At 37.7% G+C, this 15,769-nt stretch overlaps 1 protein-coding gene across 4 annotated transcripts; it reads right to left on the bottom strand.

The window, feature by feature from the left end:
• Positions 1-1,696: 1,696 nt before the first annotated feature.
• LOC105041326 (uncharacterized) lies at positions 1,697-14,661 on the bottom strand. 4 transcript variants are annotated; one of them, XM_029263468.2, is made up of 8 exons: positions 14,228-14,661; positions 9,777-9,868; positions 7,622-7,769; positions 5,681-5,812; positions 5,441-5,590; positions 2,557-5,307; positions 2,263-2,426; positions 1,697-2,158 (listed from the first exon to the last, which is right to left on the bottom strand). In XM_029263468.2, the coding sequence occupies exons 1-8, from the start codon at positions 14,324-14,326 to the stop codon at positions 2,011-2,013; spliced, it is 3,684 nt and encodes a 1,227-aa protein (XP_029119301.1). In that variant the 5' UTR covers positions 14,327-14,661; the 3' UTR covers positions 1,697-2,010. The 4 variants fall into 4 exon arrangements, with proteins under 4 accessions (XP_029119301.1, XP_019704444.1, XP_029119302.1 ...); XM_019848885.2 differs by having other exon boundaries at positions 1,697-2,155; positions 14,228-14,658; XM_029263469.2 differs by lacking the exons at positions 9,777-9,868; positions 14,228-14,661 and adding an exon at positions 6,477-6,567 and having other exon boundaries at positions 7,622-7,760.
• Positions 14,662-15,769: the final 1,108 nt, after the last annotated feature.

Genomic DNA, 15,769 nt, shown 5'->3' with positions numbered 1-15,769 from the left:
GTAAACGAAAACAATAGAGGTCTAATTTAATAATGATGATATTTAATTGGATGTGCCGCGGAGACGGCATGAGTGAAATGCGGATTGAACAGGTACTCTCCTTATCTTCTTTAGCCGCGAGTGGGTCCCAATTATAGGAGGGGGGTTGTCCATTCTGGGGGACGATGCTGAGGAGTAGGGGTTGTGGGATATAAGAAAAAAGAGGAGACTGGGTAAGGAAGAGATTTATATAAAATTCAGTGTCTGTGGTCATCTTAGACGAAAGGTTAGGTAAAAAAAAATTTAGCAGAGGATCCGCCACCAGCACACCCCATCACCAAACTTATCTTTCTTTCTTTCTTTTGTCATTGAGTAGGGAGGCAGGAATTTTGAGTTAATTCCGAGAAAACCGTCTTTAAAACTGGTATTGTTGGTCATCCAGTCATCAAATCGTCCTATTCATTGAAAACAAATAGTGCCCGTCACGTAAAGTAATTGTCCTTACTTCTATATTTTTTTTTTTAGTTTTGTTTGGGCACGGCGTTTTATTGCCGTTTTCTCCCGTCTTCTCATCGGGGCGTCTCTTTATCAACCAATAGAGATGCTATGGTCCTATAACTAGGCGGCTGAGACCGTCCGTTCCTTCTTCGAGAGGAAAAAGCTGATCCGTGAGTTCAAATTCTCTGGAGAGCGTGTTTTGTGTTTTGCACCGTAGAGGGGTTCCTCCGTGTCATCTTATCACGGGGATGGATGGTTAATAAACACGCCACATGGCACTCACTGCATGCTAAACATGGTCTTGGCGGGATTTGACAGCCATCACGAGATGACATGGCAGAGATCGGAAGCTGTACAACGTCTAACTATTACTTGGTGCAACGCTCTGTGGGTCGGACTCGCGGAGCCGCACGCACCCCTCGCTGGGAGATGGGGTTGTTGCGCCTTTGTCCTCTCGATGCAGGATGGAGTCACAGCTGAAGCGAGAAGCATTTTATCCCTTGGCTACGTTTGTCCAAAACGGTAATAACATTAAAAGTTTGCGTGAGGGAGCGTTGAAACCTTGGGTGGCCTCCAGAACCTCAACCTCTTCGGCCCGTCCGCTCTACCAATTCATGCGATATCTACCCATAGTATTACTGCTAGCTAGCATTTATGATTGTATCAACAGAAACATACTCCTATTAATTATTATTACAAAAAAATAAATGAATGTGAAATATACTGAATTATTCGATTTGAATTGAAATTATCCATCCATCCCAAACTTATTAAACAAAACAAAAATTGATTTTGATGAAATAAAACCGCATGATTTAGTGTTTATTTGCTTGGGAACATATATTGTTTAAAGATCCATTTAATTTGTACCAAGAAAAAGATTCATGCAATAGAATTCGACCCATATATATTTTTTTAAATTTCAATTCTATTTCGAAATGTCCACAGAGATCTCTCACACAATTTTTTCGCCATGTCCCAGTTTCTTTATACTTTATCTCTATATTTCGTAATATATAGTATAATAAATGTTACAAAATAAAAATAAAAAAGTCTTATAATATAAAAAATAATAAAAATCTAGTAATCAACAATTCAAGTTATTAAATGATAATTAGATATTAATAGTTGGTAACCCTGCTATCATCTAATGTGGCCACCTGCTATCATCTAATTGACATGCAACAGCAATCTATAATGACAAAAGTACCAATTATAATTTCACAAAATTGCAGCAAGTATTTCATTGCCCAAAATTTCATTGCTACATTGTTCAGAACACATTTTCATATACACTGCCGAGATTACATTGCATGATAAGCATGCCATTTTTTCCACCTATCAAAAAACTGTATAAGGTCAAGAACTAATTTTGACATTCCTATATACACAACCTGGAAAATGAATTATTCACCAAACCAGAGTTGCAGCATGTTGTAGCAGCATTAAAGGAAAGATGCTATGTCTGTTAAATAATTACTAGGTTCATGTAACTTGCAAGCAACCTAGATTCAATATCATTATATCCTGGTCCTAAAACTTCAGCCTCTCTCCAGGGTACAGTGAATCAGATTTACCTATCTCTATTTTCTTTTGTGTGGAACCCTCCATGCCTGGCTTTTGAATTTGTAATGGCACAACAACTGCTGCACCATTTTTCTCTTTATCTCTCTTTCTCCTGCTTTAAAATAAGATAGAATTTTAAGAAAGGAAATGTTCAGCCAGATGAGATTTAATCTAGCATACATCTTAATTCCCATTCTTCCCATTAGCATGCTATCATACCTGAGGTGTAATAAAAGAAACAGTGAACCGACTAGTGTAATTCCTCCAGCAACTGATTTCAGCATTATCTTGCCTGAACTGTGTCTCTCGCTTGTTGTTCCATCTCTTCTTTTCCCACCTGAAACAAGTGTCGTCACCGATTCCTTTTCACTTTCTTCTGCACCCTATTAAAAGAAACAAATTCTTGATTATTTCAACAAATCCCATACGCACAAATTTATTAAAGAAATCCTAAAACTTCTACAGGGGATGAAGATAGCTTAAAATTAGAGATGCATGTCCCCTACATTTTACCTCGGAAATTTGCTCCATGCAATTGTTCTCTTCCCCTTCCACTGCACATCCTGGAGCTGAGAAGGGCAGGTTTTCCTGAGTCTGCCAAATGTTGTCCTGAAACTGCCGATCGTTGCCATTGCAGGCAAAGCTGTCATAACTTGCAGATTCATACATGGACACAATTTCACAATCCCCACCTTGACCTGGTGGTGATTCTGGACCTGCATTATGGGTATCCGCAAATTCCAAGCCATCAAGTTCATTTGGGTAACCGGTGCAGGGTGCTTTGGAATTTTCGGTAACTTCAGTCCCTCGTTTTTCCAACCCATTAAATTCACTTCTGTCCATACAATCAATCCCCAGGCTTCCTGACGTTTCTCTCTGCATGATATCATTTCCCATTGGCAAGCATGTGTTGTCTGATGGATCAATAACAGTTTGTTGAATCTGCCGCTGACATGATGAATCGAAATCACAAATAGCTAACATGCCATTCGGCATAGATGAATGCGAATGCCTGAGGGTCATTTCCTCTACTGAGAGAAGCCGCTGGCTAGATCCTCTACAACTGCTTGACCAAGGTTTCATCCAGCGAGCACATGAATCTTCTACTTCCGAAGAGCTCACGCAACAATCATCGTCATTCTCTCTTTCAATCAATTGTGAGCTGCATTTCGTGGAAAAGTCTGGGATGCTTCCACTCTGAGTATGGCAATTCAGACTATTTTCTGCACATCGTTTCTCAGGACCGTCTTGTTTAATCTCTACCATCGGATCTTTGCATGCTTCACATGGATTAAAACAGGAACTGTCCTTCCGTTCAATTAAGTAATCTTTCAATCCACCTTCATTTGCAGTGTTAAAGTTCCCAGCAATTAATTGGCTTTTGACACCACGAAAGTTGAAATCGGTCACGGATTCATGCTTTGGACGACTCATGGGATGGCCGTAAGTGGTATCTTCTTTATGCGCCGTCGAATCATCTGGTTGTTCAACTGCATCCATCTCACGATCGGAGGTGGAAACATCTCTGTTGTCCGGTGCTTGGCTCACTGCTGCTGCTGAAGTTCCACTGATATGGGTGATCCATACATTCTGTGAGAGAGCATCTTCTGATTCAGCCTTGGAACATCCATCTGACATGACTGTGCCAGTGGCACTGTGGTTCTTATCCTCCGTGGTCCCAGAATCAGAGAGGATATCAGAATGGGCTGGTATAACCCATTCATCACTTTTGCAAGCTGAATCTGCAGGAGGTGGGTTATGATATTGGCTGCATGATTGCCTTACAGTTCCCACACAACGATCCTGCTTGTCTGCATTTGATGATAAAGATCCAGCAGAATTTTCATCCTCAGTTTTCGAGCCAGGCTGTGATTCTTTAGTATCACATTTAAGAAATTCAACAGGTTTGCTAGAATGAGGAACAGGTGGCAACTTTATCCCATTCAAAGAGGTTCTATTGATACCTGCAGTTTTGACACTTAAAGAGCAGCTTTTGGGTGTCAACAGATCCTTGTCCTCGTTTCTCTCTCTGTCATGCAAATCAGTAGTGGTACAGTCGCACTTATTTAATTTGTCTTCAGTTGCTGCATTTTCTGAAAGAGCATGAGCTTCAGCCATAGACAGCATTTCAGAATCCAGGTCCTCCTCTAAGGGTTTCCTTTTATCCCCGTATTTAATGCCTCTACCATTTGAATCTAAATTATCTGTGTCCATACCGACTGAGCCACCAAGTACCACTGAATCAGAATTAAGGAAATTAGAATTGTCCATGCTGTAGATATTTAAGTCTGAAAAACTTGCTTGATGGCTGATAATGTCTGCTGGCAAAGTCCTCCAATCGACAAAATTTCCATCATGTTTAAGCTCCTCATTTCCAGCAACAACATCGATACATCCTCTGGGAGGTAGATCACATTCTCCATCTAAAAACTCCATGATATCACTACTTCTAGGCTTTCTATCATGAGATTCAGGTATGCATTTATAACAATCATTGAAGACATCCTCATACTGAGCCACACAATCAAATTGTACATTATCCTCTCCTGGAGAATCACATACAATTTCAGCCTGAGCACCTATGGATGCCTTGGCAAAATCTTCTTTTTCATTGTCAAGATCTGTACAAGTATTGGAGGTTGTGCATTTAGCAAAGAGATTTTTATCATTCATATTCCTCAACACTGAGCCGACATACCCTTCATAAGCTTCTTTCCCATCGACATTAAGTTTCTTATCTGATCCAGACATAGAATCCTCAAAGCATGAAGCACATCTTTGGAAACAGTTGATATCAGCACTGTGAATCTGTTCACCAGATTTATGGCAGTCTGGATATTTCATGTCTCCCAGTTGAGCAAAAGAGGTCCTTGTATCTTGATAAGTTCTACATTCGTTATGGGACAAGAATGACTTACAATTAAGCGCCTCTATGAAATTATGGTTGTCATTTTTTCCAACAGATGCATGAGGAAAATCTGCTAATTCAGTTAACATAATTTCTCCACGAAGCCTACTCTTTTGCCCATCTTCATGACACTCCTGGCTTTCCATGTTAAAGTCCATGTGCATTTGAGATAAATTTTCATCATCAACAGAGTTTCCTCCAGGGAAATTCCCTCCAACACTATTCAACAGGGTAGCAGCATCATATGAAGCATTTGACCGTGGACTCTGAAATTCTAACCCAGCAAAACTGCTTTCTGCTTCATCAGACTCAGAATTTGAGTCATGGTTTTGAGCATGGTTACCACTGGAACTCCTCTACAAGAAAGATGAGATAATGCCATCAGGATGCTTGACTCAAATTATGGTAATTGATGCAATGAACAAAAAGCACCTTCAAGTATGCCACAACTGTATTTTCACTATTTGGTTATAGGATATGGGAGCTTGCCTGTCTGTATATTTCCCTTGAATCAATGCAAGGACTATATCCACTGGAACTTGATGAGCTACACTGTGATTGTTCCAAGTTCCTGCGGATACCACCAACCAGATCAGTGGGCATGACTATTGCATATGTGACCACATCAAAATCTGGAACCTGCCACAGAACAACCAAATGACCTATCAGACTGGAATAACTCTTCTCTAACAGCTCCAAATCATGCAATTCTGCTGTTCTTCGTCTTACTCTTAAGTTTTTCGACCTGGCTTTCTTAGAGAGAGAACGTATACACATACAGACTCTGCGAATATCTCTTTTCTCAACAACATCAGATGGGGAGAACAGATCAATGCTAGTCAACCCGAGGATCTGGCAGACCTGTCAACGAGCAAACTTCTCAGACATTAGCAACTTCTGAAAACCATAACAAATTTTAACTCTTTACTCATATTAAAAACAACTTGGCCCCTTGCCTCCAAGAGAAAGGAAACAAAAGAATTTGTGTTTTTAACCACTCAACTACATGATATACAACAAGTTTGGCAACTTTTAAAGATAAAAGAGAAAGGAGTAACAGAGTAATTGGATACATAAAATAATTGTTTGTGGAAATACCATAAGAGATAAATGGATTCATGGGGGCAAGCTTTGAGAAGACAAGGATGCACTAGTTTGCTATGCAGAATCTTGACAACTTTCGTAGTAAGGGGTATATGAGTTTTCATGGATAATATGATTTGGAATACATCAGGTGGCAACTATGAAGAAAACTGCATCAGCTTTTTACAAATAAGGAGATATTTGCAAACGGGCTATTAAATTGGCTAAACAGAGAAGATAGCAGGGATTTAAGACTTTTCATTAGTAACTTGCAAGCAGGAAGCTAGCATGTCATGTAGGCAAGTTTCTATACGGAAGAGAACACAGGTTAGACATTATATATGTCAACAGGAAGCAAGAAGAAATTGGACAAGACCATAATATGTGCAACATTATGATGGGAGAAACTATTTGGCGATCTGGGATAGAACTGTGATATAACCTTTTTGATGCCTTTCAACAAATGAATTAGTGCTTTTACTCTTCATCTCCAAAAGGAATTGCTACATTTATGACCAAAAATCTGTTCAGTCCTGATATCACAAAGAATGGATAAGTTGATCTGATAACATCTTTTAATACCAACAATAGCTTCATATCAGGATCAGCAAACATACAGAATGTGTGACGGCCAGATAACTATTTTACAGCATCACACTCTATAACATAGTATGATGCACTTTCATCATTGCTTCAACGTTATAAAGAAGTTATGAGAAGCCAACCATGGGCATAAAAGTTGTCAGCTAGAAGATATGATGTTTTACCCATCAGTGTTACCATATAATGTTAAAGGGAAAAATGGAACTCCAACGCATGATATGGGCTGATGCTGATTCATCTAGAATCACTGAACAAGCATATGTGAATCGAGATATATGGAATTAGTTCACAAATAATTGTTGGTAGCCGAGGATAAGTCTACTGAAGTTACAAAGTATAGTGCTAGAATAATAACATAAAAATACACAAATAAAAAGAATAGCAAAGGACTGAACCACTATTGCCAGGAAGGTAGAATGAAGAATCACAAAAAGATTCTAAAACAAATGAAAGGAGAAATGCAGATTTGTCCATCAATGTGGAACAGTTAATCTGCTAATTGAAATAACATGGAAATAAAATGGTGCCAAATGCTACAAAGATGGGGACAAGGGCTGAAACAGTAATTGGTTTGTGTAGCATGGCATGTTTAACCAAGTAAAGGAATTACAACTACAAATAAGAAGTCTTAAGAGATGTTATATAATGGCCTTAGAAACACTTGAACAATGTTTCCACCACCAAAAAAAAAAAGGAAGGGCAAAAAAAGAGCCTAACAGTTGGGCAAATCAATAAGGTAATGATGGCAAATCTCAAGAACTAGGAGGGATACGTGGATGTCACAAATTAACATTGTAGAGTTTGATCTTTGTAATACCTAGAGATCAAATAGTTTTTTTTTTTTTTTCTGTAACCAAGATAGAGGTAACTAAATTGCAAAGGAAAACATTTCAGCTAAAATTAACTCCAGAATGTTGTAATTGAAATTCACTTTGATCTCTAGGTGGTACAAAATTAAACAAGTTGATGTGTGGTAGGGAATACCTTCAAAAATGAGTCAACCTTGGGATAAGGCATGTACTTCCTATTACTTTTGCCAAAAGAAGTTCGTTCATATATATAAACTTTTGAATGCTTCAGCTCTGGATACTTTTTCAAGAGCATTTTCCATACTATTTTTGATACTTGGAACCTGTAGGGCATGTAAAAGAAGTCAAAATAACACACAGTAAGAAACTATTTCGTGCACAAAAGAAAGAAGAAATTTGTAGTACATAGATGTGACATTTCGTTTTTTGAATATGTTCAGCTATGAGGACATGTCAAAGCACACACTGCATCAATCATCAAATACTACATGGACATATATAAATAAGTAAATACTTACAACCATCTGTATGTACGTAGCAGTGTGCATATGCGTATGTCTATGTGAGCATAAGCATGCCCATGTGCTTGTTTGCATCTCTGCATCTGCATTAGCAGGCATTTGCATGTCCACATCTGTGTGCAGGTGCAAATGTGCTTGTACATGTGTAACAAAGGGTGGCCTTGTGCACAAGGCTCCCACTACTGTAGGGTCAGCAAAGGGTCAAATGTAAGCAGGCTTAACCATGGATGCAGAGAGGCTGTTTTCCGTATTCCAAACCCATAACAACCAAGTCACAATGGAGCAATCTTACTGCTGTACCAAGGCTCAACCTTTAGTGCTTGTACACATGTATGCGTGGAACATTTCCTAGTACACTAGGTGATATACTCTGGATGATTCACATACCTATATTTTTGTTTTTCAACTCTTGTGACATAAGTTGATTTTTGGACACAACATGATGTGCTTGGCTGTGAAAATTCTTTTATACAAACATATACACAACACACATACACACACACATGTGTGCACACATACGCACCACACAATGAGCTTTATGTCTAACATTAGAAAATTAAGTATAAATAAGGTGGCAAGCTCTCTAAATATCCCAAAAATTTGAGACTTTTTACGCAGAGGATAAACTCGAAAAGCCAACAAGGATACAACTTAGTAGAGATTTCCACCCTAGTAAGAAATGAAACAGGTTTAGACATTAGACAAGATCAAATCAGTTGGCAATTTTAGAGCAAATATAAGGAAACAAAATGTGTTGGAGAGAATCAAGCAAACAAAATAACCAATCAAAGACAAGTATCATAGAATATAGTGGGATGAACCAAAAGAGGACAACATTCGAACATAGTTAATGCTAGATCAGAAGACAGCCTTACGATACTCGGACAAATATGACTAGCTCTCTGGAACGAGAAACCTATGGATTATAAGGACAGAATCAATTCAGATTGTGGAATAATGATAGATAAGCTATCAACACAAAGGATGCTCATGGCAAGCTTAGGAATACAAAGACAATGAAAAGCATCAATGAGATCCATCAAAATGTGATGTAAGAATGCCCTCACTAAAAAGAAGAAGAAGGCGTATAATGAACAATAGAAGAATGAAATAGACCAAATGATGGCAACAGATGAACCAGATAAATGGGTGCTTCTAGTTCATCTTGCATATCTTTTGACAGCCTGCTGATGCATTTTTGCAATACTTTAACTTGAATTTCATTACACCTTCGTAAATTCAGCATTAAAATAAAGCTGTGCCAGTAATTATCAATGAAGCATGCAATTCTATATCTGTATAGCAAATTGCACTTTTCAATAATTTCTCTTGAATAATATTTGATATACAAAAAGTTAAAACTGTGTAGTCAGAGGATTTAAATGACAAACTTTTAACTTGTTATACCATACGACTTTATGAAAATTACGGTTCTGTAACAAGTCTTAATGGCTTCCCAATGCCATTCTGCAACCAGCTGGAGGAGGAACTGAATATCCTTTTACCAAAAAACAGGATATTGATGTGTATGAGATATACTTCCAATCTGATTTGTCATGGTATGCAGCAATAGACATTTATCAGAAAGCAACAAATGAAGTGACTTGCATTAGAAAAAAAATCTTGTGTGCCTACATGAAAAGAGAAAACGTACCAAGCCTTGTAGCTAAACAATGTCTTTATTGTTAGTATTAACAAAATTATCAATGGTTATACTTATACATGCGCATCATCATGGATAGGAACCAAAAATCAATATATGGCATGGGCTGAGCAACAAGATAAAATCAAGGAAATAGTTAGACATACAGCAATTCTCCATCCGCAAGTAATTCAGCAATGGCCATCTCCTCATCAAATCTGATGTGCAGAACTTCTGCAAGCCATATTCTTGCCTGAGTCTACATGACAAACAAATTACATGAGCAACACACATAAAAAAGCATAAAAAAGTTCAACATATCAAAAGATCAGCAGATATGTTGCTGCCAAGAACCTCAGGACAGAGTACAATAATCCACTGGACAGTATTGTTCATCCTTCAATGTTTCTTGTCAAATGATAATTTTAAGATAAACCAACAATTAGTTGAGAAATATAAAAGTGGAATGAAATTTCTCTAAGGAAGAGGCAGCATATGTTTTTTCATTTTCTTTGCAAGAAGTATGCTTTATGTGTAGCTCTTTGGAACCATGAAAGAGCTTAACTCCTCTTTGTCCCATGAACCAATATAAAGACTTTTCCATCAGTGCTCCATTTTTCTTTACACCCTTGGGACAATGAAACTGATAAGATACTGTAAATCAAAAGCCTACAAAGAAATCCTATCTAAAAGCATATGAGGTGGAAGGGAAATCCTGAGAAACTAAGCTTTAAGACAAAGACACACATATAAACACTGTTGAGTGGTGGTAGAAATTCTGAGTTGTGCTGAAGAGATGACTACAAACAGAGGGTTCAAGTAACTGGAGTTGCCATCAAAGTACTTGAAGACCAGAGGAAAAATATATATAGAAAGGTAAAACAAATACAGGAGAAAATCAGAATAAATGTGAAGAAGGTAGCAACTTAATAACTTTATTGCACAGCCAGAAGTTGAAATTATAGAGCCTCATCAATGTTGGTACCCACTGAATCGCATAAAGGCAAGATAATGCTGACTTCTAGTTAGACATTGCTGATTTCGGTCATTTGATGTAAAATTTATAAAACATAATCAGTAACTTCTCTCTCCTATGCTACCGCTTCCATAATAAGTCCGTGACAGTAAATCCTGGACACAGAAGAAGTCTGGTTTCTTGTATCATGAAAATATGCGAGACAGAGAGACAAAACATGAACCCCCTCGACACCCATATGTCATAATTTGGTTTCACCTAAGTGAGTTCTAAATGATACATATTGTTGAAAGACAAGTAACTAAATAAAGCACGTGGAAGCCTACAGTTGACATGCATCCTTTGGTGCTCACAATTGATAACAACAAATAGGAATTCTCCAGATAGCAAAATTGCATTACATGCGATACAGATTTAGACAGAGCAAATGCTTGACAGATACATTAAACTTATTACTTTAGATTACTTTGCATATTCTGTCCTGTATACTGCTTCCATGAAAATATGAAATGTAGCAGTGCATAGTATTATCTAGGTTCTGAATCATGTTCATGTTATCCTTGTTATTTCTAACAATAATTTAAAAATCTTGTGATCTAATTATCAATAACTTGTATTGCAGAGGGTTCTGCTAGATGAAACACAGCATTCTTTTCCCCTTATAAATGGGCATAGGAAACAGTGATAACCATGACTTCATTAACATTTATAATCAATCTGGCACATATTATCTTAAATTAATTTAATTATCTGTCCCTATCAGTCTTAATTTTTCCTAATATTATCAATTATTCTTTTAATTTGATATGTAATTTGTCATACAACAACAGAATAAATGGGTTCTGTATCTAGTGGTACAGAGGTTGTGGTCACATGACATATCTGCAAAAGTCATTTTTCATAGTTGTAGAGTTGTAGCAGTAGAGTTTTATGTATTAAGAACAAGATTTTAACTGCCAGTCTATGACGGCGGCGCCGGTCCATTTTGGTCTGGTGCTGACACTGCCAGACATGTGACATGTTTGTTTGGGTGCCTACATATTGCACAGTATCAACGCATGCCACCTCGCATCAACGTATGAGGCTAGCTGTGCACAGATTGAACAAGTTCATTACTAGATATGGAGACAAAAGTTCCTTATTTTAATTTACTTTTATTTGGCCTGGAATGGCTTATGCCAGGCTGGCATGGCACAGCACAGCATGGCATGCCCCCATAGTAACAACATCTAAATCCTTAATTAAGATCAAACGTGAATTGCATATAACTCAGTAGGCCTCATCTAGCACAAATCTATAGAAATAAACTTCGAGACAGGGAATACAATCCTGGAAGACAAAAATGATCCATTTAAGTACTGATTATCAAATAAAAGTTGGTACCATGGCATTCTTAATTTCAATTTTATTTTCTGTATTTATATCTGAGCAATTAATTTGTCACCAGCCAGCATATCAACATTAACAAAGAAGCATTACAAAAAAAATGAAATCAAAATAAAATAAGCAGAACTTCAGATCGAAATGCATACTATACAACAATACTTTGTGAAATTGCAAAAAAGTAACCTCTAAAAGCAAAATTAATCTCAGCATGTCTTGCCATGCATTCATTTTACATCATCATAAAATAAGAAGAAAATTCCTGCTATACCATCTCAAGATCTCTACTATGAAGCTAGCTTTTCTTTGGCTTTCTAGAACATATCTTCTATAACCAAAAATCTTTACACAAAGATCTTTTCATAACTACAGTTTTAAAGAAAATCCAAGCACAAGCACACTTTGCAGTACTTTGATATCAAAGTAGTCATCACTTGGCATGCGTTAGGCAGCTGACTTAGATTTCTTTAACAATCTAATGAATTAGAGAATCACTTTGCTGGTCAAGATCCACAGATTTTAAGAGCATGTGTAAATTATACAAGTTATAAAGAAATTAGAGGACTTGATGGGACTGAATTACAGATCTACAATGCAAGATATCTCTCACGCATCTTATCTTTTTATTATCCCTTTCCTTGACAAGAGAATTGAGTACGTGGTCCAATGAGGTTCAGACTTGAAACCTGTGGCTCATTCACCAACATTCCCACTGAGTGATGAGGTGCATACTTCACTTTCTCCTTTTACTGTTTTACCAAAAAGTTAATCATACTCCACTATATTTCTTTCAACATTAAAGTTTTCTCATGTAATATCAAATCTCTTTCAAATTCATAATATTTTAGCTGTTATATCAAATATAATCTTACCAAGCTAATATCTATATGTGTATGTGATATTATTAAGGTAACAGTTAATATTTGAATGAAGGATTCTTGCTCCTTCCTAGACATTGCTATAAATTTCTAAGTAGATGGCATTTTAGGTTTTTTTCCTCCTTTACCTTATTAATTGTAAATTAGTTTCTTAAAGTCTTAAAACAAGATCTTTATCCAGCACCTTCATTGTTAGCTGAATAATTCTCAAGTTGGACCATTAAATAGTTTCAAGAGATCGTTAATTTATGGTAAGCACACAGAACATAACATAACTCCATTAACATCTTATGCTCAAAAACAAGCTTTTTTCCTCCCAACTTTTTCTCTGTTTAAACAGATACATACACACATAATGACATCTCTTCCTAAGAAAAGAAAAGTAAATGCTCAATGAGAAAAGAAAAAAGCTGATATGGTTTTAAAATTTAGTCAATCTCTTAAAGACTCCATAAGCACCAAAGTAAGATGGTCTTCAGGGCTTGCCAGAATAAATCATCAATGAGATGGAAAAATTGCCTTTTAAGGTTTACCATATCCAGTAAAGATTTCCTCCTGTTAAAAGAATACACATAGATTTGTTTCTAAACATCTTGTTAGTTCAGATTACCACGATCCTACAAAACATAGTCTGTTTAAGAAGAAACCCTTTCTGTAGCACACAATCACTGCCTATGTTCCCCATTTTCTGCCTTATAAACTGTCAAGAAACCATTTTTGTTGTATTAAGATGCTTGAAATCTTGTTTCCTGAAAATTTCACAACACCGACAAATACTCAATAACTGTGCCTCCATTCCCGTTTGCCTTAACCAATTTGCCAGCATATCTATAGCCACCGAGAACTACATCCTCTGTCATTATTGAAAACCACTGGTTACTAAATCATAACAAGCATATAAACATCTCAAACTGAGAAGCAACAGTCCATGATGGAGTACTACCACCAAGCAGTCTCACAGTACCTATCTACCAACCAGTTCGACCTTTCTTATAAAGAAAACGTCATCACAGGTAAGGACATCCAGCAAGAAAAGAAGAAAATTAATCAATATTATCAATCCCAAGACAAAGATTGCATCTGTTTCCAGTGTCTTTTCTTGATAATCTTGCAATATCCACCACTTCTCAATGACTAAAATCCCTTCCTCCATCATGCCATAAAATTCTAACTCAAACACTTATATCATTTGTAACCATTCAAGAATCTCCCTTTCCGTGAAACCAGATACTGAAAAACTATTGGGGGGAAAAAAAAACACTCACAAGATGTTCATGGATCAATCTAAACCCACTATTCCATCAAAAGCCGGTTCTTGAACAAGAGAAGCAATTCCGATTTCCAGAAGAAAAGAAGCGAAAAGGCTCCCCACAAAAAGTACCTGCAAGAAGACGTCGTCGAGCTCGCGGAAGCTCGACTCCGGCGAGGACTCGTTCACCCTCACCACCTCCGGCGACTCCGCCCGCCCCACCCGCCTCATCTCCCACCTTCCCGCCAAAGCCAAACCAGAGGCTGTGGGAGTTCCACAGCCCAAAAATAAACAAAAGAGAGAACCACAAGAGATCCAAAAGAAGATCCTCTCTCTCTCTCTCTCTCTCTCTCTCTCTCTAAGCGATCATAAGTCCTGCTGCTTCTGGTACCAGAAGCTTCGTTGTCAAAGCGGCGAGCGGTGACGTGATCCGAATCGGAATCATGGCTTTTCTTTTTCTTTTTTTTGCCTCTCTTTCTAACAATTCGTTTAATCTCTCCGTCCGAATTTTTCTCCGCCGCTCGCTCGCTCGCACTCCCAAATACAAGCAAGGAGGCTCCAACAAAACTCGGAGCTGTCTTCCTCTCTCTCTCTCTCTTTGTTTTCTTCTTTCTACGTCCACTCTTCGCCCGACTTTGCTTTCACACAGTCGCTGCATCTTGTCGGTACCCACGGAGAGTATCAAGTGATGTGTTCTCTCCACCGTCTGATGCTTATGGTTGCGATGATGGATTTTATTTGATTTATTTTCTTAGAAAGGGGACAAAGGGGAGCGCATCACTGCGTAGCGAGGGACGTAAAACCCGGGGAGGCGGGTCCATTCATAAATATTGACTGCCGTTATTAGTTTTATAATAAATGGAATAAATTAAATGATGTTAACGAGAGGACGTGCCGGTTACGAGACCCGAGAGACGCCACGTTCGGGCCCCGGCCGTCCCAGGTGCGTATGGATGAGACAGCTTTCTTTTTTTTTTTTTTCTGGGGCTTAGGAAATTAGAAGAATTTAATGCACAAATACCTTTCTCTCTCTCTCTCTCTCTTTCTTTTTTGATTTTATTAGACACATAGGACAATGTTTGAGAAAGAATATCTGGCCCCTGGAGGGTAGGGTTACGTGTCCATCGAAAGCGGGCAGTGAAAAGCATTATGACTTTGATTTCGTGCACATGCCACTGCAATCCGTGGTTTACATTGGTTGGATAATGCGACCTTCATCAAACAAAGGAGAGCGAAAGAAAAGACAAAGTGGTGGTGACCTCGTGGATGAAAGATGCTGGAAATTTGGTAGTTAAGGATTTGAAAAATAAATTGAAAATCAAAGAAAAGTACATAACAAAAAATTTTTAAAAAAAAATACTGCCAGATGAGCATCGAGAACCAGAATCATCGAGATATTATTCATTTTTTTGGTTGAGGTCTAACATGACAACGACAGTAGTAACCTAAGGATGATTCTATGCGCCTTTTTTTTAAAAAAAAAAATTGAGAGACTCTCTGATGCAAATTACCAACGTCTAGATAATTCGTCCAATTTGGAATTCACTTGTATTAATACTTAGCTGAAGATACCCAATGAGTCAACAACCGAGTATAACGTTCAGAGACAGATTAAAGTTACTGGTAAAGGAAGTTAACGATTCAAGTGAGACGTTACCGTATGTTTCCAAATTA

The sequence above is a fragment of the Elaeis guineensis genome, chromosome 3 (genome assembly GCF_000442705.2).
Source record: "Elaeis guineensis isolate ETL-2024a chromosome 3, EG11, whole genome shotgun sequence".
Taxonomy (NCBI): Eukaryota; Viridiplantae; Streptophyta; class Magnoliopsida; order Arecales; family Arecaceae; genus Elaeis; species Elaeis guineensis.
The sequence above is the reverse complement of the archived record's forward strand: the minus strand, read 5'-3'. Positions and strand labels throughout refer to the sequence as shown.